Below are 26,297 nucleotides of genomic sequence, written 5' to 3'. Positions count from 1 at the left end.
AGAAAACCTCAGCAAAAGATCAATAAAATGACAAGCATTCAGAGAGAACCAAACTGTTCACACACGCTAAAAAACGCACAGATAACACGCGCGCGCGGTATCTAAACGACGACCTAGCGTTCATATGACATGTTTTATGACTATAGTGACATGTTTTGTTAATATCTAGTAAATAGACGTTTTTTCGTTAAGATTTTTTTTGTAAACTTTGTTTAGAAGTTTATCATTATACTTACCCATCATAGCGCGTTTGTTCAGCAACCACGAGCGCAGCCAAGAGGCATAGCACAGCAACCGTTTTGTAATAATTCATTACCCCTGTGACATCAACTACTTTTATGAACTGTAAGTTTTGTATATTACAGAATGTATTCATTATAATAATTATATTAAATAAATACTAACATATTGCTGTTGTTTAGCCTGCTGCCGCGTTCCCACCTGAAGATTTGATAAATGATGTTATCGCAACCTTGTCGAACCGCAGGCTTATTTTCGCGCGGTTTGGTTGTTTTTCGCGCGCGTTATCGGCAGTTGGTAGGATATGACGATTGTGGAAGATTATATTTTATTTCTTTTTTAATCAATCTTCTGAATAATCTAGATGATGGAATTATGATAAATTATTCAATATACTGGCAAAAATGTCCACAAAGTAGGCCTACTCGAATTAACTATTTGGCATATAACAATTTAGAGAATGTATTTATTATAATTATCTTATCAAACAAATATTAACATATTGTTACTTAAACAATGCTGTCAAATTCCCATCCTGAAGATTTGATATATATGTTCTTCTTATCGCATCATTGTCGAACGAGCTTTGCCTGTCTCTCACAAGCTTTTTTTTTATTTCCCCTCTTAGTTAGGCCTACTCACATTATTGTCCTTTATTACTATGAATGAAAGAGAGAAATAAATGTTACTTTTTAACTGACTTGAACTGCATTATATTCGCGCGGTTTGGTTATCTTTTCGCGCGGTTTGGTTATGGTTTCGCGCGTTTTATCAGCAGTTGGTCGAATATGATCGGACTGTATTTTACTGTGTTTTATCACGAATAAATAAAATATGAATGGAATAAACTAACACAAAGTAGCAGAAAAATCAATTCAAATTCATGCAAAATATATTTTTATTTCAAAAGTCTGTTTAAATGAAGTTGTTATCATAACATTGTGTACATTTTACGAAGAAAAACTAAATTTGGCAAATCAAAAGTTGTACTTAAACTAGAATAAAGAAAAACAGAAAACAATACTGTTAATACTAGATGATAAGAATACTGCTAATTGTACATTTTAATGATATTAATTACAAAGTTGACATAAATGTTTCTCCACTTTAAAGATTCTTAACCTACTTACAAAGACCAAAGGACAATAAAATGGCAATTTTAATTGAACAATTTACTTCCGATAAAAAATAAAAAATTCATTTTTGCCATTAACAGATAATTATTGTTATTTACCATTGATGTGAACATTTAAGGAAGATTTAAAACTGTCACAGTTTCAAAATCAATTGTAAATAAGCGATTTAATTGAAGATGTGGCCGGATATAGATATATACACTCTGTATAAGAATCAACATTATTTGTTGTGGGTCTAACAGCAGTAGACCTTTTCGGACACCCCTATTAAAGGGACACTTTATTGAGTCCCGAAAATATATAACAGGCGTTATAACTCTACATAATTACACAGTACGGCACATTTAACTTACATAACACATAACTGCATAGAAATAGTGATTTTTGGTCTTTGCTCTTTAGATAAATAAAAATGAATGAACATTTGTCAAAAATATAGTAATTATTTGTTAAGACATAATGTTTAATTAATCACAATAGATATATTGCTGTTAGGTAACAGTGTTGTTCTCTTAATAAGAAACACTCTAAACAAAGACCAGCTTTATTTTGTGTTTACATTTCTTGGTGGTCTTAGTATAACAGGGACGGTGTGCTTTCTTAAGAAAATATAATTGTAATATTGATAACCTATTAATCGATAACCATGTAAGAATTAAATCTTATTTAAAATGGCACTACTCTGCCTATTATCAAATAATCTTTGGCAATTTGGAAAATAAAATTGAAAGAAAGAAAGTTGATATTATTTTATGATTGCAATAAATAAACAAACAACAACATAAGATAAATGAATTAGCAATCTAGCGAAGTCTGGAAAGAACAACACTGTCAAAACAGACACACAAAATAATATTGTTTATCGTAAATGTTGATATTAAATACAAAAAAACATGAAATATGGACTTATGTTATTATTCTATGCATATTGTCATAGAAGAATGTTCTAAAAGCATCTCTATATAAGATATTATATTCAGGTCCAATTTCAGAGGTGTGTGTGTGTGACAACAATCACATCTACAGAAATGATGTATTATCATTCATTTTAATAAATTATTAAATTAATTTTAAAAAGCGAGAAAGGGAAGAATATAACAATAAAATCAATATAGAAATAAAATGCATAATACAAAATACATCATTATTGTGTACAAATTAAGATTATTACCTTATATGGTATTGTTATATTTAAAGCATTTTCATGCATAATTTAATCATTAATAAATAGATAAATAAATAATGTTATTCCAGATTTGTTAATAGTTTAAAGATAAAATAATTCAAAGCAAAGGTTTCGAAAGCATTTGCAAGATACACTATTTTACATTTTACCAAACATTTCAAAACAATCATATATTATCATACAACATTTTAGCCACACTGGTTAAACTAAAAAGATCAAAAACATTGCCAAACAAAGGCTAAACCTCTGTCTACACTATCAAACTTTATGTGACAAAAAAATGTGATGTGCCCATAAACATGGACATCATGATGTATACTACCATATTTGGACATATCACTACCATATTTGGGCACATCGCACTAGTTTGATAGTGTAGACAGAGCTTAAAAAACACACAAATATATATTATATTAAACACAAATACCTAATTATTATATATTGCATAATTTAATTTATATATTGAACATTGTTAGTTTTGTCACAGCAACATTTATCATTTCATTTCAGAATTGAAGACAACTTTCCAAACCCATTATCGTGCTAGAAATAAGTCTGATTGTTGGTAAGTCCAGAATGTATTTAAAAAATAAATAAACTGGGGTGCCTAGATATCTTAGATTTTAAAGATCTGTTCTTAGGTTTCTAGATCTAGAAAACCAAGATATCTTAGATCTTAGTTTTATAGATCTGATGATGGGTGTCTAGAAAAGGTTTTTCTAAACATCCAAATTTCAGATTTACCAGGATGCCTGGTTTTTGGGGGTAAGGGTAACTAGAAGGTCATGTTCACCTCAACCCTCACCATAAAAAAAGTTATGTTAAATATATTTTGCAACTCAATAGATAACAACTTAATAATTATCATTTTTGGTGAGGTATGTTTGATTCCCTGTTAAGGTGGTACCATTTTTTTTTTATTTAATTTTTTTTTCTTACAAAGTTTATTTCAGTTTAAACCAGAAACAACATTTTTCACAACGTTTTTTTGTAGCTTTTTAACGCAAAGTAAAATAAAAATCAAATTATTTAAATAATTTCCCTCAACGCTATTTTTGTTGAGGGAAATCCCAATTTCTTGTATTATTCTGACTACTACTAATATTAAAACTATGTTTTGAAATATGTATAGAAATTACTTTTTATAGCATTTCAGACGATTTAGTTTCATTTCCAGATATAATAGAAACCTATATAGATAATAATCTCCTACCCTTAGCAGATATTATAGTATTTGTAGCTACTAGCAGACTTTCTTTATGTCTAATCATGAAAAATAACTAAGTTGAATCAGTCAATAAACTAATATATTTGGTATGGTGGTGGTGGTGGTATTGGTATGAGTGGTGGTATTGTTATTGGTCGTATTGGTATTGTTGTTGTTACAGTACTGGTATTATTTGTATTATTATGAGTGGTGGTATTGGTATTATTTGTATTATTATGAGTGGTGGTATTGGTATTGTTGGTACTATTGGTATTGGTGGTATTTGTATTGGTGGTGGTGGTATTATTATTGGTGGTATTGGTATTGATGGTGGTATTTGTATTGGTGATGGTGGTATTATTATTATTGGTGGTATTATTATTGATGGTGGTATTGGTATTGGCAGTGGTATTGGTATTGGCAGTGGTGGTATTATTATTGGTGGTATTGGTATTGTTGGTGGTCTTGGTGGCAGTATTGTTGTTGGTATTGGTGGTAATATTAGTGGTGGTGTTCAGCATAATTACTGAATGTTTTCAGCATAAATACAGAACGTAGCTTCTGGTGTACTCGGTTACTAAATGTTACATCTAAATAAAGTACCTTGTTCGGATATCTAATATTCAAGATTGTTAATCGTAATTTGTGAGTCACCAACAAAGTCAACATCAAAACATTTTTGTTGGTAACTTGGTTGAAAGGTCACCTGATGCACTGTATTGTATCTCCACATGACCTGTCCAGTATCAAAGACAAATTTTGTAAATAGCCTGTATGTTTAGGTTAGGGTTAGGATTAGACTTATGGACTATGATACAGTGTATTACAGAATTTGCCTGTAATACTGGGTTAATAGATACAGTACTTGGGATCTGCTACATAGACATTTGTAACTATCGTTACAGCACCAACATTTCATTATTAATCTGATATATCTTCTTACTTCTTGTTTAGTAATTTGGTAGTTTTTTGTTGTTGTGTTTTAGCAACAGTCACTTTTCTGTTTTCCTTCAGTATGTGGACTTCCTGACAGTGTTATGGGTTTTTCTGATTCTAAAATAAGAAAAACAGTTTATTTTAATCAAACAATTTGTTTATTTGTTAATTGCCTAGCCTTATTCAGATTCCAAGAATGCGCTGCTTATTGAATAAATACAGTAGTTGTAACAGTTGCACAAGCTATCACAACACAGATTAGCTTGTAAGCATGCTGAGAACTGTTTGATTTATTCTATTATAACTTACTACTATTGTTAAGCAGATTACTCCCGCCTCCTATCCTTTTTCCAACCATCCTCGACTCAATATCATCTAATTCCTTCCGAACAGAAAAATCAAATGAAAGCGCTGCTACCCTTTGAAAAAAATCTGCTACATTTTCCCCTGCAAGAATTAAAAATTAATTAAATCATTATATATTTCCAGTTTCCTGAACTTTCTGCATTCTCACTCACGAGAACGATCAAAACATATTGATCAAAACGTCAAGAAACTCAACAATTCTTTTATACGTGATGTACCGCAAACTTTATATCAACAAAAGTCATTAAAATTATCTCATCTTTATTGCCATCTCATTAATGTATTTTCAGTATTGCTAGAGTACACACCAAAACTAATCAAATAATAAACAATAAGTGAATGTTGTAACGGATTGTGTCATGAGATTTTGGTTATTGTAAGTCACATGGTTTCAGTTGTGTTCTTACTTAACAATCCTGCCAAGACATTCTTGTGCACATTAATTTGGTTTTTTTTAAAGTATTAATGTATAAAAGTCATGAAAAATATTCTGGTTCTCATTTATATGCACTCTAGGTTATTAAGGCAGATACAGTAGAACCTCTACACAACCCAACAAAGTGTTCTCCTAATATGGGTGTCTCATTAGTAAGGTTTAGCCATAGTGTTTCCCCTGATCATTTGTTGCAAAGAAAAGTATACATTAATGTGTTCCCTGAACAGAGATGTCTACTAGAAGGTTTCCACTTTATGTTGATCTATGCAATCCCTATTGTGTGATTGTTAGAGTGTGTGCGCAAAACTTGCCTGTTAAAGATGATACAGCCCAGTATTCTCCTTGGATTTCATTGGCTAACTTTGTGGCCAGGCCTTCTAACTCATGTAACTGATGATCTGCCTGAGAAGTCATAAAAACTAATTATTTCACTATATAAAATGTCAAAGGAAACATAGACATAAAGGGTTTGACAAGATGGGTGTGGTAATGTGGGGGTGGAAAGATGTGGTGGCAATGAGTATATATTTAGATAAATAAATTTTAAAAAATGGTGAAAGTACACAAAAACAATTGTCTTACACATAGATCTCTTTTTGTTCCAACTAAGAAAACGTGAGCGTCTTTTCTACACTCGTGTTTCGCTTCATCGTACCATTTTCTAGCGTGTTGAAGGGTGTACGGGTCGGACATGTCAAACACCACGATCACAACTAACAGAGACATAAAATAGAGTTTACGGTAATTGTAATTCTGTAGCGGAAATTTCTGGTAAAACTTATCAAAATAACAGACCAATATCCAACAGTTAGTAATTGATACTAAACCTATTTCAAGCAAGACAATTTAACAGGACCCTGAGCTCGTCTTGCCAAGATAGGAACTTGTAACAGTCCTTTGATCTTATGTCTGGCTGCGACAAATACCAACAGTACTGTAATGTACATATTCTCCATAGCGCTTGGTGTCTGGAGTGTGGAACTGATCGTGTCGCAGCCACAGACAAACCCTTTTGAAGATCTGCGTACAGTAGATAAATTCTAAGTTACTTTGGGGATATAAAAAAGTAATTGCAAGTAACTATACCATGTGCACCCCTATAGTAAGCCGCAGCTATACATTTAAATCGTTCTTGACCTGCTGTGTCCCATCTGAAAAAAGAGATTCATGTATTTATATATACCGTATATAATTGAGTATAGTCCCAGGGGGGCTGGGGTACAAAATTTGAAATTATGATTTGATTGCCTTATTAATGATGGATTTACAGAACCATTGTCTGTCTAAACTATCAAACTAGTTTGACAAAAAAACATGTGATGTGCCCAAATATGGTAGTGATATGCTTAAATATGGTAGTGATATGACATCATCATGTCCATTATAGTGAGTGAGTTTATAATTGCACGGTAGTATTAGTATAGTAGTACACCCTGGTCAGTCACAAAGAATACATGACAAAACCTATTTATTTCTACCCTTAAAATGTATAATATTTAATATGAACACCGAAATAATTAAACAAAATCTTAAATATTGCACACTGTGTTTCTTCATAAAGATGACATTTTCCACTTACATTTGTAAATTAAACGGTACATTCAAAATATCGAACCTCTCTACTTCAAAGTCGACTCCGATTGTAGCTTTATAATCCCGATCAAATACTTCATGACAGAAACGGTTGACGAGGCACGTCTTGCCAACCGCTACATCGCCAATTACAATCGCTTTGGAAACTTTTAATCTGTAAATATAAGCATTGATTAAACAAATTGATTAAACAAAAGGTCTGGTCACGGCGGCATGACTTGTCCTAAACTCACTTACCCTACAGTTCCAGTTTTGTTCGACAGGCACGCTGTTCTTACTTTTGGGGTGAATTCATTTTGTTTGTACGCTGAAGCAATGTCTAGATAACACTGAAAAAAAATATTGTAATAATAAATATAATACGTTTAGGCATAGGCCTAGGCCTATATATATTTATAATATTATTAGGGACCCAATAGAATACTGTAGATACTAAACTAACTTCCTCTTATCTATGATCCCTATATTAATCTGTAAATTGTATACATTAGGTTTTAAAGTCCTTAAGCTATTCCCAGGCATAGGGATGGAAATGACGGCGTAGGAGGCTTAACCGAGAGACAGGTCACAACAGGTGAATCCACAGTGCACTTGCTGGTGCAGTGCAAAAAGAAACTTTACTATTTATAAATTATACTGTACTTTATTATCGACGTCGATGACAGATTTTACAGTGCAAGGAGTAGGCATTGGGCTTAAATAACTTACCGCAGGAAAGGATATTATTGATCTCTCTCTTGGTGTCCTAGATAAACTGTGCATATCTTCTGTTTTTTATCTATCCAACTGATATTGAGGAAATTTATCTGCCAGTAGTAATAAACTCGAAAGTTTCCCTATATTCACACAGCTCAACTTTCGTTTTCAGTCTGTTTTGTTGACATGAGAGAGGTGACCGGAACAGGAAACCCAGTGGTTTCTGGGTAATATACTTGTGAAAGTTCACAATTTGTACGCGATTTAGTTATTTTACTGTAAAATATTTTTCTTAAAATCTTTAACATAATTCATTTATGTATTATCAATTTTTGTAATAAAATTATATTATTTTACTTGTTGCATTTATTGTAATTGACATTTTTTAAATTGGAAATATAATATACAATTTTATAAAACGATATTGGACGATCGGTCTCTTTTTCAACATGGGTACCAAAACTCGTTCCCAAGGTTAGAAATCTGTCTTATTTTTCACTGTTTTTCGTGACTAACTGAATAAATGGAGATAATTTCAATGTACTATTCAATACATAAATTATCGACCTTATAGAAAATGTTTAAATATATTTCAAATTATATTAAGATAAGCTATTTTTAATGAAATAGAGGTACATACTTGTGCCTCGTGTTGATGTTCACTCCGGCAAAGGCCTACCTATATGACGTGGGCCTGCGCACAGTTGACCGACCACGGCTTGAGAATAGAGCGGAGTAGCTGAGGCTAGGCCTAGCTACTGAAGTGGGTATAACTAACGACGCCAGTTGTTAATTATCTATAATTTAACACTCATGATTGGCCTAGATTGATTACACTTTCCTACCTAACTAAATATTTAATTATTTATAAAATTAAAAATAAATAAAATTGTTTTTTTTTCTTCAATTTTTAACATCTTATTTTGCCAACAATAAGGAAGACTTTTTTCTGCATATACATTTAGATTATTTTTATTCATCAAAGATATTGGTAGCTGATAAAATTCTTGATTTGTGTTTTATAATTGCGTGTGGCTATCATCTATTTTATTATACCCATGATGCTACTTAATTTTAACTCTGTGGGTACTGTATGCTTACTGTATGAAAAGTCATATTTTTTAGCATTGTGTAATTGTATCATTGCTGTAATGTTACCTACTTCTGAATATTGACATTAAATACAGTGTATTTTGATTTACAGCGCAACGAAAGGCCGGCAAGAAAGGCCCCGCCACCCTTGAGTCTGCCTCAAAAGTTGAGGCTAGGGCTAAGAAAGACGATGTAAGAGCCAGAGCAAAGGCCAAGAGTGATGCACTAAAGGTTAGTTAACAGAAATGGTGGTGAAAGGTTTTATAAAATGCTCATAGGTATTATTATGTAGTCTATATAGTGTATCTTTATTACAACTCTTTACTTGTTTATCTTTATGTTTACTTATATATATTTGTATGTCATTGTATTTATATGTGAGCAATTGTGAATCATGAATTTCTGCAACCTGGACCAAATAAATCTGAATCTGAAATGTTATTAATAATGTGGTTTTTCTATTTACCCAGGCTAAGAAATCGGTAATGAAGGGAGGCGTTCCATTCCGGCAAAAGAAGGTTCATACCAAGGTCACGTTTAGAAGACCAAAGACTCTCTCGCTGACACGTAATCCAAAATATCCCAGGAGGACCGTTGCCAGGAGGAACAAGTTGGATGACTACAGCATCATCAAGTTTCCTTTAACCACAGAGAGTGCTATGAAGAAAATTGAAGATAACAACACACTTGTCTTCATCGTTGCCCTCAAAGCCAACAAGTTCCAGATCAAGACTGCTGTCAAGAAACTATATGACATTAAAGTGTCAAAGGTCAACACACTCATCAGGTAAATTTCAGCAACCACTTGCAACATTGTTACATTTTTTTTTCAGAAATATTAAAATGGATTCCGTACCATAAGATGTATTGTAAAACTCCTTTGAGACATCCCTTCGGATGGGACGTAAAGCCGCATTATAGAACTTGGTACACTATTTGAAAAGAGTAGGCGCTTGTCTCCTGGTGTGCTAATCTGGTAGGGGCTGCACTACTGGCTGTTGTGGGTCTGTAGCGGGCCTAACTTTCAGTTAAGATTCAGGACCAGTATAACTACCTTTACTTTACCTTCTTTTTTTACGTACTTTACAGTAAAACCAACAATGGGTAATAATAATTATAGATCATTCTTATATAGCGCATATAAGCAAGCTCTCAATGCGCTGGGTAGTATATTTTATAACACTATTGCCCTGTTAGGAGATATTTTGTGGGGGCTGAAGGTGCCCACTTAATGAGTACTACTGTAGAAGATAATGTATACATAACAAGAATACTGCTTTTGTGTATACATGATATATGCCTTAATATTCTATCTCAAGCAATGCGCAACAATAGTGAGTTGATATATCCTATACATATTATTGTGCCGTTTTGCTCACTTAAAAATATAGTACAGAACTTTAAAAAATGATTTCAAATATAATATTTAAAAGTACTTGAAAATACATGATTGTATAAAAAGTTTATGTACATGCACAGAAAGTATACTTGTATTATTATATCAAATGCAATGTGTACTTATTTAATTAGGAAGCTTTCATTTTTCCCTACATTTTTTAGATCTAATTTAAGGTCACAAACTACATTTAATGTAAAATAAATACTATATGGTCCTATTGCCATAACTTGTTCGTCTTTAAACGGTTAAAAAATGTGAAAAATAAGTCGATTCTATTAATTTAAGTGACCCGCTATAAATCCCAACATGCATTATGCGCGGATTGATCATTTTTCGTTTTTCCTCTGTAATTCACCCACTTTCGATCGCCAGGCCAAAAAAAGAAATTTGATTGCAGTGGGTGCTAGTTGATAAATCCATGGACTATGATAAATCATTTCACACAAAAAAAAATGTACTATATATTGTGAATGTTTTACATTTTATTTTTCAGACCTGATGGACAGAAAAAAGCTTACGTGAGGTTGGAATCTGATTACGATGCTTTAGACGTTGCAAACAAGGCAAGTTGTTTCAAGCGCTGTCTACACTATCAAACTTTGTGTGATGTGCCCATATATGGTGATGTCATATCACTACCATATTTAAGCATATCACTACCATATTTGGGCACATCACACTTTTTTTGTCAAACTAGTTTGACAGAGCTTAACAAGCTAAAAGGCTGTATCTCAGCTTGGTTCCCACTCAACACAAAGACGAGTTGATTTGACCAATCACGACAGAATGGATCATCTGAAGTGTTGTTTGTGATTGGTCATCTTACTTGCATTGCGTCAATATGGGAATAGAACTTTACAGGCCTTATGATAACAAACTTGTTTATATTTAAAGATTGTATCTTAACAAGTCTGTAGTTAAAGGCTCACCACAATATATTTTTAATCTTTTCTCTTTTGTTTTCTTTCAGATTGGAATAATATAAACCAGATTCGACAAGACCATGTTGCAAATTTTTTGTCTATAAAAGTATCATCTGAGTCAAATAAATAAAGAAAAAAAATGAAAATTGATGTTTTGTGTTTTATAGTTTGTTGCAATGTGTGAATGAGGGAGAAGATGTTTGAATGTTTTATCATATTGCGCAGACCCACATAATGTGTTACCTCAAACATATTTTGAAAAGTCGATATTTTGGTCATTTTTAAAAAAAATGGGATTTTTTCAAAAATGGCCAAAATATCACCTTTATAAAATTCAATTATGCAATAATAAAAAAACAAAATTAGATATTTTGGTCATTTAAAAAAAAAATGGGATTTTTTCAAAAATGGCCAAAATATCAACTTTTCAGAATTCAATTATTATGCAATAATATTGCCTTATATACACATATATTGCATTATCATCACCTTATAGAGTCATAGTAACCAGTTATTTAAACAAAAAAAAAGGTCGAAAATTGGTCATTTTTCGATAATTTCCCTGTACTATAGTACAGCGATTTTTTCAAAAATGGCCAAAATATCGACTTTTTAAAATTCAATTATTATGCAATAATATTGCCATATATGCACATATATTGCATTATCATCATCTTACAGAGTCATAGTAATCAGTTATCTAAAAAAAAGGGTCGAAAATTGGTCATTTTTCGATAATTTCCCTGTACTATAGTACAGGGATTTTTTCAAAAATGGCCAAAATATCGACTTTTTAGAATTCAATTATTATGCAATAATTATCATCACCTTATAGAGTCATAGTAACCAGTTATTTAAACAAAAAAAAAGGGTCAAAAATTGGTCATTTTTCGATAATTTCCCTGTACTATAGTACAGGGATTTTTTAAAAAATGGCCAAAATATTGACTTTGTAGAATTCAATTATTATGCAATAATATTGCCTTATGTGCACATATATTGCGTTATCATCACCTTATAGAGTCATAGTAATCAGTTATTTAAACAAAAAAAAGGTCGAAAATTGGTCATTTTTTTTTTCAAAATGGCCAAAATATCGACTTTTTAAAATTCAATTATTATGCAATAATATTGCCATATATGCACATATATTGCATTATCACCATCTTATAGAGTCATAGTAACCAGTTATCTAAAAAAAAGGTCGAAATTTGGTCATTTTTTGAAAATTTCCCTGTACTATAGTACAGGGATTTTTTCAAAAATGGCCAAAATATCGACTTTTTAGAATTCAATTATTATGCAATAATTATCATCACCTTATAGAGTCATAGTAACCAGTTATTTAAACAAAAAAAAGGGTCAAAAATTGGTCATTTTTCGATAATTTCCCTGTACTATAGTACAGGGATTTTTTCAAAAATGGCCAAAATATCGACTTTTTAAAATTCAATTATTATGCAATAATATTGCCATATATGCACATATATTGCATTATCATCACCTTATAGAGTCATAGTAACCAGTTATTTAAACAAAAAAAAAGGGTCAAAAATTGGTCATTTTTCGATAATTTCCCTGTACTAATAGTACAGGGATTTTTTCAAAAATGGCCAAAATATCGACTTTTTAAAATTCAATTATTATGCAATAATATTGCCATATATGCACATATATTGCATTATCATCATCTTATAGAGTCATAGTAACCAGTTATCTAAAAAAAAGGGTCGAAATTTGGTCATTTTTTGAAAATTTCCCTGTAGTATAGTACAGGGATTTTTTCAAAAATGGCCAAAATATCGACTTTTTAGAATTCAATTATTATGCAATAATTATCATCACCTTATAGAGTCATAGTAACCAGTTATTTAAACCAAAAAAAAGGGTCAAAAATTGGTCATTTTTCGATAATTTTTTTTAAAATTGCCAAAATATCGACTTTTTAAAATTCAATTATTATGCAATAATATTGCCATATATGCACATATATTGCGTTATCATCACCTTATAGAGTCATAGTAACCAGTTATTTAAACAAAAAAAAAAGGGTCAAAAATTGGTCATTTTTCGATAATTTCCCTGTACTATAGTACAGGGATTTTTTTTAAAATGGCCAAAATATCGACTTTTCAGAATTCAATTATTATGCAATAATTATCATCACCTTATAGAGTCATAGTAACCAGTTATTTAAACAAAAAAAAAGGTCAAAAATTGGTCATTTTTCGATAATTTTTTTTTAAATTGCCAAAATATCGACTTTTTAAAATTCAATTATTATGCAATAATATTGCCATATATGCACATATATTGCGTTATCATCACCTTATAGAGTCATAGTAACCAGTTATTTAAACAAAAAAAAAAGGGTCAAAAATTGGTCATTTTTCGATAATTTCCCTGTACTATAGTACAGGGATTTTTTTAAAAATGGCCAAAATATCGACTTTGTAGAATTCAATTATTATGCAATAATATTGCCATATATGCACATATATTGCGTTATCGTCACCTTATAGAGTCATAGTAATCAGTTATTTAAACAAAAAAAAAGGTCGAAAATTGGTCATTTTTCGATAATTTCCCTGTACTATAGTACAGGGATATTTTCAAAAATGGCCAAACTATCGACTTTTTAAAATTCAATTATTATGCAATAATATTGCCTTATATGCACATATATTGCATTATCATCACCTTATAGAGTCATAGTAACCAGTTATTTAAACAAAAAAAAGGGTCAAAAATTGGTCATTTTTCGATAATTTCCCAGTACTATACTATAGTACAGGGATTTTTTAAAAAATGGCCAAAATATCAACTTTTTAAAATTCAATTATTATTCACATATTATTCACATATGCACATATATTGCATTATCATCATCTTATAGAGCCATAGTAACTAGTTATGTAAAAAAAAAGGGTCGAAATTTGGTAATTTTTCGATAAAAATTCTTAAATGGCCACAATATCGATTTTTTAAAATTCAATTATTATGCAATATCATTTTTCGAAAATAAATATATGGACTTAAAAAATTAATGCTATGATATTGCTAGATATGAGCATGTTATATTGCTTATAAAATGCTTCCTATTGCGAAAACAGACTTTTTGACTTGTGTTAACAATCTAGCAAAAGAAAAAGAGACTGATTTGTGTTTTTGCACTGTCAAGTTTCAGATTTAATATCGTTGTGACGTCAGCACAACACGTGACTGAACGTTTGTCTTTACAAATAGTGTTTGTCTTTTATTATTCAATTTTATCTTATTTCACACACCGAATCAATGAGTATTAAATTAATCATATTCCATCATTAGAAACAAAAAACAAAAAAATGGAGAAACAAGCAAAAAAATAAAACATATCAAGGCGAGAGAATCGATCCTTGAGACCAAAGATGTAGCAACTGTAAAATTCAGGAGGCTACAAAATGAAATTAATAAAATGTCCGCTTTGTACAATCAGCAACTTAGATTGGAATATTGATCACTTTAAAATACTCATCCATTATAACAATAATCATAATTATATCGACTAAATCAATTAAAAATCAATAATATCGATTACAAACCGATTTACATTGGGTTATTACAACACATGCAGCAACCTTGTTGGTTGCCATAGCAATCGGAAGGTGCTTAAATGTTAATGTACAATTATTGGATGAGCAATTTACCTTACATGATTGTTGACATCGAAATTATTAAACAAAACAACTTTAGAAAATGTTGCACACCCAAAACAATCCGATATTTTATCACAATTTTTTGCCAAATTACGGAAATAAATTACAAGGGTCTTACGCTAATGTTGTTATTCTTTGTTTGCACCGATTGTTCCAATTTTAGACCAATTACCGCTGATTGGATCAAACCATTTTATATCTACTTCAGAAACTTTGCTACAACCGTGATAGTTTTTTCTTTTACATTTCAGTAGCAAAATACACAATCGAGCCTCTGCATATATGCACACAGGCCCACTATACAGGTTGGTCCAATTTAGGCTCAAGAGCTTACGCCCTCAAACAAGGTCCTTTGTGTTTTTTTAATTTACACTAGGCCTACGCTCTGCAAACATTGTCACAGCGATTTGCATCGTTTCTCCACCTAAATTATTGCTATATTATAAACGCATAAAATATGATGTTTTTTACACTAAAATTGTGGATAGACGATCGCAGTGGATGTGACGATGTTTACACAGTACAATGTGTCTAAACTTATACTGATGATTGCTTTGGTATCCTCACTGTCAGACCACATCGTTAAAATTAAACCAATTTATCCGGGAGTAAATCTAGAACATAAATTCATCCAAATTTTCAATCAAAAAATATTTTATACTCATACAATTTATTTAATTTCAAATTTAAATTGTATATATTTGAAATAAACCAAATTTTAGTATTAAAATCTAATTCATTTCAAATATAAAACTTAAATTTCAATCTAATCAATAAATTTCAATCAAAATCTTGATTTCAATCAATTAGACTGAACTTACAATCCTAGTTTCACTCCAATTTGGTAAAGAGATTAATTTTAAAGATTTTAGAACCATTATAAAGCACATTTGTTTTGGTCTGACAGTAACAGAAAGTTATCCCAAACGCTAATCTCATTGGCTACGTTAAATTACTACGGTTTCTTCGATCTTAACAATCCTAAAGTTAACTCAAACCTAAAAACTGATTAGAAATATAATTCAGTCCAACAATACATAGCGCCCTCACGGTTTAATGAAGACATAAAAACTGCACTCTTATGTACAAGGTAAAATATGACGACGTCTTATTATAATTTATGCATAATTCATTTATCACCCCGTTATCCCCATCATAAAATCATCTAATTTTAAGTTCTAATAATTCTAAATCAATTAATGTTTTAAAACATCTATAATCCCACAAAATAAAAAAGATACATTGAGTAAATAGCATTTTTTTTTTCACTTCATACAACAGGGTTAAAATGTCCAACAAATTGAATTTATTTTATTTACATACATAGCTTTAAAACAATGTGTTCCCAATGTAAAAAATCTCTAACAACAACATCTAGTTTTGTGGGTTTGTACCAAGTTAAAATATCTGTTTTAAAAGAGGTTTTATTTCAAAATAATCTGTTTAACTCTTTACAACTAGTTGTAAACTGTATCAAAGTAACGCTGCTTAGAGGTTGTATAGAGTAGCCACTTTGGCGACTCAACACATTCTCTGTACATACTAAGAGTACTGACCACTGTTACAAAACCTCCCTGATTTAATTCCATTTCACATGTAATCGTTTCATCCAAAGATTTTAACGTAATGAACAAGTTCTAACACTAATTGTTCGATACCATGGATAACTAATTAGGCACGGTTTTCGTGCCAAAACAAGCACCATTGAAAATGGGTATGTACGTGTGACCCACTTGTCAAGATATTAAGTTACTACATAAAAATATCATTGGGTACATTACTACAGAATACTGTACAAAGTCACATTTGAATTGTCAAGGTAGTAGTACATGTCTTATTATACAGCAGTACGTCACAGCCATTGGAAGCAGTAACACTGTATATTAAGACACATTGAATCAGAGGTTCTCAACAGTCGGGCCAGATTGTAATTTAATATTATTTTGTGGGCCAGATAATGTCGCAAGGTTGGGTCAAAGCCCCACATACTTCGGGAGGTGGGGGTCCAAGGGCCGAAGCACCTGCAAGCTCACAGGTTTTTTTATTATTTTTTAGCAGTTCTTCGTGAACCAAATGAAATTGTCATGAGGGCCATCTGTTGAGAACCCCAGCGAACCACACAATAAAAAAAATGTGATGTGCCCATATATGGACATAATGATGTCATACCACTACCATATTTGGACACATCACACTTTTTTTGTCAATCTAGTTTAATAGTGTGGACAGAGCTTTAAATATATAAAAAAGGGTTTACAACAGCGATACAAATATCATGCTGGGTTCACATTGCGCCATGCCATGTCCAACCACAAGAAGTAAATATAAAAATACACCAAATTGTTGTTATACAGTAAGAAATAAAACATATGAGCTGTCCTTAATATGTTGATCACTTGAATCAAAGTCCGAGGGTTTGACCACTCAAATAAAAGTTTGAGTTATTTATCTAATCTACAATATAACTGAGTGTTAATTTGGTTATTACTAAATCCCATAATGTTAAAAAAAAATCTTAATATCTTCTACTATAAAAGTGGAAAATGTTTATGCAATGCTTTTTCACATTTTTTTTGCGAATTTAATGGTAGTATAAATAGTTGAAATGCAACAAATAGTTTCGCTCAATCTGTATTTTAACTGCAATTTTAGCAACGATAGTACGCACACGAATAAATAAGATACAAACGGGATTATTAGCATAAACAATTTCAACTTTTACAGTAGTACAATAGATATTGTCTAATTGAGCAGATAGCATTCAAACGAACGATGATGATAATGATGATCGAATAAATATCCACAATTTATTAATAACTTCCTAATTGGATTTTTTTGCACATAATTTATAAAATCTTCAATTTATCATGATTGTACTAGAGTGCGAGTTGAAATTTTAATATTATGTAATTTGAGTTTCAAACATTTTCCAGAGTCGGAGGTCAAAGTTTGAATGCTATCAACCGTGACCGATGAGTAATACGCTAAACCTTAATCTACGTCCTTAATACTACCATTACCGAAATTCTACAAACTATGTGGTTAGCATGACTGTGGGAGCCGACCTACTCATGCGTATCTAAACGACAAAGCAACACAAGCCAGCTACGTAACAAGCATTTGATCAAAATTTATATTAAATTAATTTAAAATTAAACAAAAATATTTATCATACTCCCATTAATTATCATAGGGTTAAAATTACTTAATTAAAAAAAAATGTAAATACTTTATTTAAATCACTACAATGATGGGATAGTTAACTTTACATTTCATTTACATTAATTTTTAACATATTGAAATTACTTATTTACAACAATAATTTGAAAAAAAAAAGGGTAAATAGACTCATAGACATCATTGCATTTATTAGTCTACAGTATCCAGACTGATATTTGATTTGAGTGAAATTATGTGTCTGGATAGATAGACTATCATTCTGTATATACAATAATTATTATTAAACGGCGGCTGAATCGATTTCCATTTTCAGTGGAAAACGATTCGTAAGAATTTCGCCCAAATACATTTTATTTTATATTTCTTTGGCAATTTCATATATCTTACCTATTATAGGCAAGACAATTGATCTTCTATCTAAGTGAACACTGTTTTTGCACTGACTAGTTCTAGCACTTTTTCTATATTCAGTATCATTACTTGACTGTTCTTTGCTCATTTCCAATTTGATGTACTTCACTTTAATAATCAATCTTTCTTCCACAAAGATACAAATACTAAGAGATCATGTCGAGATTATTCTGCTGCAGTAACTGCAGTAGAATAATGTTGAAATCATCCCTAAATAAAGGAATATTTACTATTCTAAACAAACTATTAACCTAGTTCTTTAACAAACATTTAAAGATTGTATAGTAAACTAACAACATAGAGCAAAATACATAAAATAATTTACATAAATACAGCATGAGCTTGTTTGCGATAAAAACAAAATGTGTTTCAAAAAGAAATATAATGTTTACATAAACAATGTAGCGTATATCTTTATGCGTCGTCCAGAATTAAAATAAGTACAGGGTCAAAGGTCATGTGTATTGCAAAGTAACTTTTCCTCTTCAACTTCTAATTACTACAAACTAAGTTTTTTTTAAATAGACTCGTTTCTCTTTTCTTTGGAATCCAGTCGACACCAACGGATAATAAATAAAATAAATTGTTCGAAAGTATACAATACTTTCAATATTTATATTATATAATTATGATATATCATTAAAATAACTTAAACTACATGACAATGCTAAAAGCGATTAAAATTGTGCAAAGAAAAAGAAAGAAATCTACTTAATTAATACTAATTAAAATTCTAAAACTACGAGTGAGGAATTAGTTATTAAAAATGTCACCTTAAGATGTCTTTATATATAACTTAACTGGAACCCACATAATACAATAGACCAAAGTCTTGTTTAAGTTGAAATTAAATAAAGTTATACGAAAATACACTCCAAAACACCGACAAAAATTGACCACCATCGCGGCGCCAACACGTAGTACCTATATCTACAAGTGCGGGAGAAACCACAGGAACGAAACACACCGTTTTATTGATTGGGATTTTTACTGCACAATCACAATTTTGGCAAACACCCCGATATTAAAATAAAAAATAACCAAAAGAGGAACATATTCGTATACAACAAACATCAACTCTCAGTTTTCACAATAAAATATACAATAAATTAAGTGCACGTCAACATTCAGTGCCTATATGCATATTTTACGGTGCGACGTGACGTTACGCATCACTGCTCTGTATATTGCCTTAATACTTGTTTTTATCATCTTATGTGCTTGCAAGTTGTTTCTTCAAACATTGTAAATATATTTGAAATCTCCGTAGACGACAATAAATTCTATTTCCCTGAATTGCCTCAATGTGATATCCTTTGGCATGATGGAGACACGAATGATGGCGCTGTTCCAAGTTTACAAATGCACCTTTGCCGTTCCATACTTTTGTCCTTTCATCCTAGTAATACTTTCTTTACATTCCTGATAAGTAACTTGTGTTAGCCCCACCATTGATGCTCTATTAAGAAATACAGAAATAGAACGCAAAGAAAAAAAATGTTTAGCTTTCATTAATTGAACAAATGCAAAATCTCTCCAAATGTTTTAATTAACAATCCTTATATTAATAGATTATTAAAGGATATTGTATATTATAAACACATTATCTTTTTGGCACTTTCTTTAATCAGATAGGATCTGAGGACTTATTAGTTTTCTACAATTAGAGTTGATTAACTTGGATAAGTTGCAACCACTATCTTCTGGGTTAAGTTGTAAGAAAATCCATAACCATTATTTCAAAATCAGGCTGCACTTCACACAAACGCGCACCAATTGTTTTTTTAGTGCTGCTGCCTGATGTTAGTTGGACAAATTCAATGATAATTAAATATATATAATCAAATGATGTTAAAATTCTCATGAAAAGCTTTTGTTAAACAGACGAGCAGATGAAGGGTCATTTTAATATCATAATTTCATAATTTTTAATAAAAAAGCTTGCCAATAATTTGCCTTATTTCCATAAAATTGCTACTTTCAAGTACAAAACCTTCACTTTCAAATATTTAAGAAACATCTCAAAATTTGGAAATATCTATAATTTTGAAATTTGTTTTTCTGTTCATTTTTTACTGTAATTTAAATTGTAAAGTACTTTTGTACAGTACCTTTGTTTGTGAATAAAACATTTTTAGCCATACAGATACTTGTTGTAAGTTTTTTATAACTTAATAAATGAATGAATAAAATGATAAATGATTTTTATTTTATTTATTTTTGTTTTCAATTCAAATTTATTTCCTTTCTTTTCCCTTATACCTGTAAAATAAAATTGTAACACTATTTGAACACTAGTTCGACTTGGATGTACAGTAGCAATTTTAAGAAAATCCGGAATTAAATTATTAGAGAAACAAAGTGCGGTCATACTACCTCCAGACGTTGTCAGCTGATCATGTTTATTGTATGTAACCATTCGGAAAGGACGTAATCAAAGTGCCCTGGAAATTAGATGCAATGGCAGCAAGAAAAGAGAAAGAGAGAGAATGATAAATTAAAATGATGATTATTTTACTCACACAACGATGAGGAGGAGGAAAAGGAGATGGTAATAAGTGACTTTGATAACTCCAGAGGGTGCCATATTTCAAAGGTCAATCGGGACAAAAACTTCCATCTAGGATAGCGCGAAATTTACATCATCCGTGCTAGCCTAGATGGAACTTTTTTGTACCGATTGACCTTTGAAATATGGCACTCTCTGGAGTTATCAAAGTAGCTTATTGTAAAGCACAAAATGCATGCATTCTTGTGAAAAAAAGGAGATATCTGCTGCCAACAGTCAGAATAAATGCCAGGATATAGAAGGCATATTTATATATAAAAACAAAATGTTATATATACTTCTAGTGTACAGAACCTATATAATTACACACGGCAACCAAATGGTATGGCCAGAGATTAATAAAATATAAAAACGTTTCTTTGATAAATAATCTTAGCACATTTTTTTTTCAAGCCACTGTTAGCAAAAAAACACTTTAAACTTTCAATATACAAAATATATAAAAAATAGTCTACCAATCAAAAACAATTAAACACACCATGTGATCACTTTGCACAGTTGTTCCGTTAGTAGGATTTGTTCATTCATTTTTTTTTTGCTATAAACTATAAGTGTATTATTTGGGTGCATTTGATTGGATATTTGCAAGGGGAAAGGGGTCTACAAGACTGGGATAGAACAGCCATATCTAACATTGTATGCAAATTAAACACATACAAAAAACAACAATGCATGGTGGCTATCAATGCAAACAACGCATAGTGAAATCTACTAGGAACAAATGTGCTACTAGTTAGTCAACTCCGCTATAATCTAATGAACAAAATGCTAATATATCAATTGTTAAGATGTGTATAATAAAAAGATAATAATATCTATATAATGTTAATATACTGATAATATACAGCAGGGAAAAACCACAATAAACCACAGATGTAAACTGCGTACCTTCTGCGTGGTTGGTACGTCAAATGAAATGCAAGGGAATCGGAGTAAAAGAAAGAAAAAGAAAATACAATAACTGCCAGTTAATTTTACTTTAAAATAACTTTAAAAACTATATTTTATAATTATATATTTAACAGCAAATCATGACATGTCTTCCAATGTAATTTTTCCTAATTCTCAATCCATTAATTAATTTTTAATTTTTGCCATAATATATATATTTAAACAAATTAATTCACAATTATTCAGAAAATTTAGGTAAAGTTCAGCTTTCTTGCTATTTTCTCCAACTCACGTAGATAAAGAAAGATTTGTGTTGTTTCTGTTTAAAGTCAATTATCAGGTTACCAAAATGAAAACGCCAGGGAAATGGTTTGAATGGGAGAAAACAACTTAAGCTCTGTATACACTATCAAACTAGTTTTACAAAAAAAGTGTGATGTGCCCAAATATGGTGGTGATAAATATGCCCAAATATGGTAGTGATGTGACATATTCATGTCCATATATGGGAACATCACATTTTTTTGTCACATAAAGTTTGATAGTGTAGACAGAGCTTAACAGAAGAAAACTGAACTAGAAATAAATTTTCTGAAAAATTGTAAAACGTTCCAAGTTTATCAAAACCTTTTTTTTTCAATTAACTTTTTTTTATTTTTTAGTATCTCAATATGTTTTACTTAATACACAATTAAATGAATTAGAAAATGTCCTTCGTCTACGTTAAATAGCATATTGTTCAGCTGTGCTGCATAGTCATTTACAACATACAGTACGCACTGCAGGCCTGTCGCCTTGCAATTTGTTACATAAAATCGTATATTCCCCATTACTAATATCGTTCAACCCAACTAACAATTTGTAATTTTCATTTTCAAATTTTCTCACAACAGTTGTCAGCTTTTGTAAAAATATTTTTTGATGTTTGTCAAATCTGTTTTGCGATCTAACTGAGATTTGATTGGCTAATTCACTCGGCGACGGTGTGACTAGCGATGTAAGTGTTTTCAAAAACTGTGATTCATATAATATTAAAGAATTTCACATAGGTGTGTGTGCTTTTAGTAAAAGCATTTTCATAATTGACCACAAGTTTGCTTTGAAAAATGTCTTGGCTATAAAAATGTGACAATCTCAACGATTTTCATCGATTAACAAATGATCACTGGATTCAAGAAACACTTTAGTAAACATATTTTGCATTTTAGAATATTTTTTTTCCTAAATAAATAAAGACATGACAAAGACCGAAAAATCATGTAAACTTTACAGTTATACAATTCTTTCACCCAAAAAGTTTACAATAATGTGAGTGAATTATATTAAATTAAGATGAGTGGTCTCTTCTACCAATATTATGCTTTTGTTTTTCCTATTTATTTTATTTCCAATTTTGTTTCATTTTCATGGAACTGAATTTTGTTTTCAAATTAACTTTAATTCTAAAATTTGTCTAAATTATAAATTTATAATTATCTGTTCATATTTTTAATAAGTTGTTTTACAGTTAATAATTAATAAAAATCAAGCAATAATGTATGCTTTTGTTATAGGAAATATGCATACAAAAGTGTAGCAGTAAAATAGTGCAATAAAATTAAGTTATTCTTACCTGTCCCATGTCTAGGCCAAAAGATGATGGCTGAGGACTAGGTGCAAGTTGGAACCGTCCCCCTAGGATGCTGTCTTGTGCTGTTGAGCTAGCGTATATATCATTTGGGCCTGGGCTACTGGTTGCCCCAAACCCACGCCCGCTGAGAGGAGAGGGTGATTGAGCGAAACCTGCCGGTGCATAGCTGTTCATCACTAAAAGAATAAAATGTTGCATTAGTTTGTTGCACAAACAAATTGAAAGGTCTAAAAATAAAAAATAACATTATTTTAAAAATGGAGAAACATAAAATAAGGTCATGAAAACGGCAACATAGAAAAGTAAAATTGTTTATATTCAAGTCTACGGTAGAAAAATTAGTCTAAACAAGAAACTTAAATTAAATAATAAAAAATAAACATATAATCAATTATTAGACAATGGGAAAGTCTTCATAATAATAAGTATATCAACGATTATTGTTAAAACAAACAGCACAAGTTAACAATCCAATCTCATAAATGCAATTTTGTTAATTTCAAAAAGCGTGCAACTAATACATGCAGATGGGGTAATCTTATTTGCGGATCGTTTTTTTTTTTTTTTTTTTGTGTTTGAGTCAGGGATTCAAATGAAATATTTGTTGGCCTTAATGAGACCAAAAACGTCAACCAATGTTGAGAAGGCCAAAAGTGTTACAGATATACTACCACGGACATTTTCAGACAATAAACAATTTGCAGAAAATATTTTCATAAACTAGGCAACACCACCTAGATTTAAAATAAGCAATTTAAAATTAATGTTGCAATTGTGTTGTGGTTGTTGTGGCAATATATCTTTTTAAAATTTTTTTAAAACAATTCTTAAAAGTGGGGCTTAGAAAAGTACGCAAAATCAAACAACAACGTTTTTATCTAAATTGTACACGCCTTTTTCTCGTTTTTGACGACAGCAAATATGTAGGCTATAAGGATTGATACACGTACCCTGATGATGATGGTAGTCCCTCCCTAACTCGTGAAGTAGTGCAGTGCCAGCATCTGTGCGCTGAATTGTAGCTGCACGCTGGGCTGGCCCGGCTGTGCCGTAATCGGGCAGGGAATACGGTAGTGCTCCAGGCCGACGATCAGTCGTGGTTTGCGTAACACCGGCCGGTAATACGTAGCTACCAGGTGGGTAGGATGCGAAGCCTATGTATTAAACAATACAACAACTTTGATAAAGATTTTGATATCAATTTTATTACCTGGTAATTAAACATTATATTGCAATAATTACAAATGTTTTGTTTGTAATAAGTTTTTTTTATAACCATATGAAAAAGATTGTCTACTAATAGTAGTTGATACATTTAATTCAAATTAATAAGATTTAAATTGAATTTTGATAACAATTTCCTTAATGACCAGTTTGAAGGTCAATGAACTGTAGTATATAAATAGATTATAAAATCAACCAAGTTTGCAAGAACTATATTGGAATTTAATTTTGACGAAGCAATCCACAAAACATGGTTTTTACGATAATAAAATGGTTAGTTTAATATTTTTAATATCCAAAGCACATCAAATGTATTAATATAAATATGATATAAATATTACAAGAATAATGTTATATAATATATTCAGTGTATAATAACTAAATACATCTAGTGTCATTAGGTGTGGTAGAGGGATGTAAAAGGAATGATGATTGGATGATCGGAATAGGAATAGAAAGGTATAGGAAATGGAACTGATAAAATCAACAGCTACATAGAGGAATTATGCAAGAAATTTCATCCAATCCAATTTTAGCCAAATATGATTTCTAAATATTGTCCCAATTTGCCTCCCATACATTTGTGTTTGTGACACCAAACATCACCAAAATATAATGCTGCCACCACTGGTTCTACTCTACTAATGCTTTCAAGCTAACTCACATGTATGCAAATTACATTAATGTATAATATCGCATATGCAGACAATTATGCTAATTTGTAAACCATAAATGTAATATGTAATACTCATACTCTTTTATTATAAAATATTAATAAAAGGGACATTTTACTTTGAAACGAGGGGAAAATAATATATGTTTTAACACTACTGCCAACTCCTATTTAGGTAACACCCCTATTAAGGAGACACTGTGTTGATTCCCAAGGGTGCCCCCTTAATAGAGGTTCTACCATATGACAAAACAACAAACCTCCATTCCACTCTAACTATTTATATAACATTTATTTAAACCAAATGTTTATGACTGTGTAAATGTCAATTTGTGCTAAGTGATTTTATTAAACTTTAAATACCTTTAAAGCCAAAGTGATTTTCAATTTTTAATAAAATTCTTCAAAAGTATTCACGTGCACATTTGCTAAAGTCGGACTTCCGAAACATTTCCATTTCATTAGAATGTAGGATGACGACAGTACGTTACATATTATCTTGTGTTGTACCCATTTATATTAGGTAGAAATGACAAATGTTTCTCTTATGTTATTTATATCAACATGTCATTTTTAACACATTCAATGTCATCTGTATAGCATCTCTTAGTTACATATTATGACATTCTTTTGATACATAACATACTAATATAATTTAATGTTTATTTATAGGATCATTAAATATGTAAGGATTAAAATGAAGAATAACAAATCTTGAATTAATTTAAACATATTATAGAAATAGATATGTTTTGATTAATCAGTGTAAAAAGGAAGGTAATATTATAGCTGACAAAAATAAAGCAGAAAATTG

The 26,297-nt window shown here is 30.8% G+C and overlaps 3 protein-coding genes across 7 annotated transcripts in view; 1 reads left to right on the top strand and 2 right to left on the bottom strand.

Moving 5' to 3' along the window:
• Positions 1-1,142: 1,142 nt before the first annotated feature.
• LOC144834843 (ras-related protein Rab-34-like) lies at positions 1,143-7,966 on the bottom strand. Its single transcript, XM_078689805.1, has 8 exons — positions 7,809-7,966; positions 7,338-7,429; positions 7,087-7,254; positions 6,594-6,658; positions 6,090-6,220; positions 5,819-5,909; positions 5,015-5,152; positions 1,143-4,822 (listed from the first exon to the last, which is right to left on the bottom strand). The coding sequence occupies exons 1-8, from the start codon at positions 7,860-7,862 to the stop codon at positions 4,752-4,754; spliced, it is 810 nt and encodes a 269-aa protein (XP_078545931.1). The 5' UTR covers positions 7,863-7,966; the 3' UTR covers positions 1,143-4,751.
• Positions 7,967-8,121: 155 nt separating this feature from the next.
• On the top strand, positions 8,122-11,373 carry LOC144834852 (large ribosomal subunit protein uL23-like). Its single transcript, XM_078689816.1, has 5 exons — positions 8,122-8,270; positions 9,001-9,119; positions 9,359-9,675; positions 10,781-10,850; positions 11,258-11,373. Exons 1-5 carry the CDS (start codon positions 8,246-8,248, stop codon positions 11,270-11,272), a joined length of 546 nt encoding a protein of 181 aa, XP_078545942.1. The 5' UTR covers positions 8,122-8,245; the 3' UTR covers positions 11,273-11,373.
• Positions 11,374-14,369: 2,996 nt separating this feature from the next.
• LOC144834835 (RNA-binding protein Musashi homolog 2-like) overlaps positions 14,370-26,297 on the bottom strand; it is a 112,483-nt gene continuing 100,555 nt past the window's right edge. For 3 of the 5 annotated variants that reach the window (XM_078689794.1, XM_078689795.1, XM_078689796.1), the window contains 3 exons: positions 23,569-23,762; positions 20,873-20,940; positions 14,370-19,955 (listed from right to left, as the gene is read on the bottom strand). In XM_078689794.1, coding sequence (XP_078545920.1) covers positions 20,899-20,940; positions 23,569-23,762 — 236 coding nt within the window. In that variant the 3' untranslated portion in view covers positions 14,370-19,955; positions 20,873-20,898. Of the gene's footprint in view, positions 19,956-20,872; positions 20,941-23,568; positions 23,763-24,536; positions 24,741-26,297 lie in introns of all 5 variants that reach the window. The other 2 variants (XM_078689792.1, XM_078689793.1) reach the window with 1 other exon arrangement.

The sequence above is a fragment of the Antedon bifida genome, chromosome 2 (genome assembly GCF_963402885.1).
Source record: "Antedon bifida chromosome 2, ecAntBifi1.1, whole genome shotgun sequence".
Classification (NCBI taxonomy): domain Eukaryota; kingdom Metazoa; phylum Echinodermata; class Crinoidea; order Comatulida; family Antedonidae; genus Antedon; species Antedon bifida.
The sequence above is the reverse complement of the archived record's forward strand: the minus strand, read 5'-3'. Positions and strand labels throughout refer to the sequence as shown.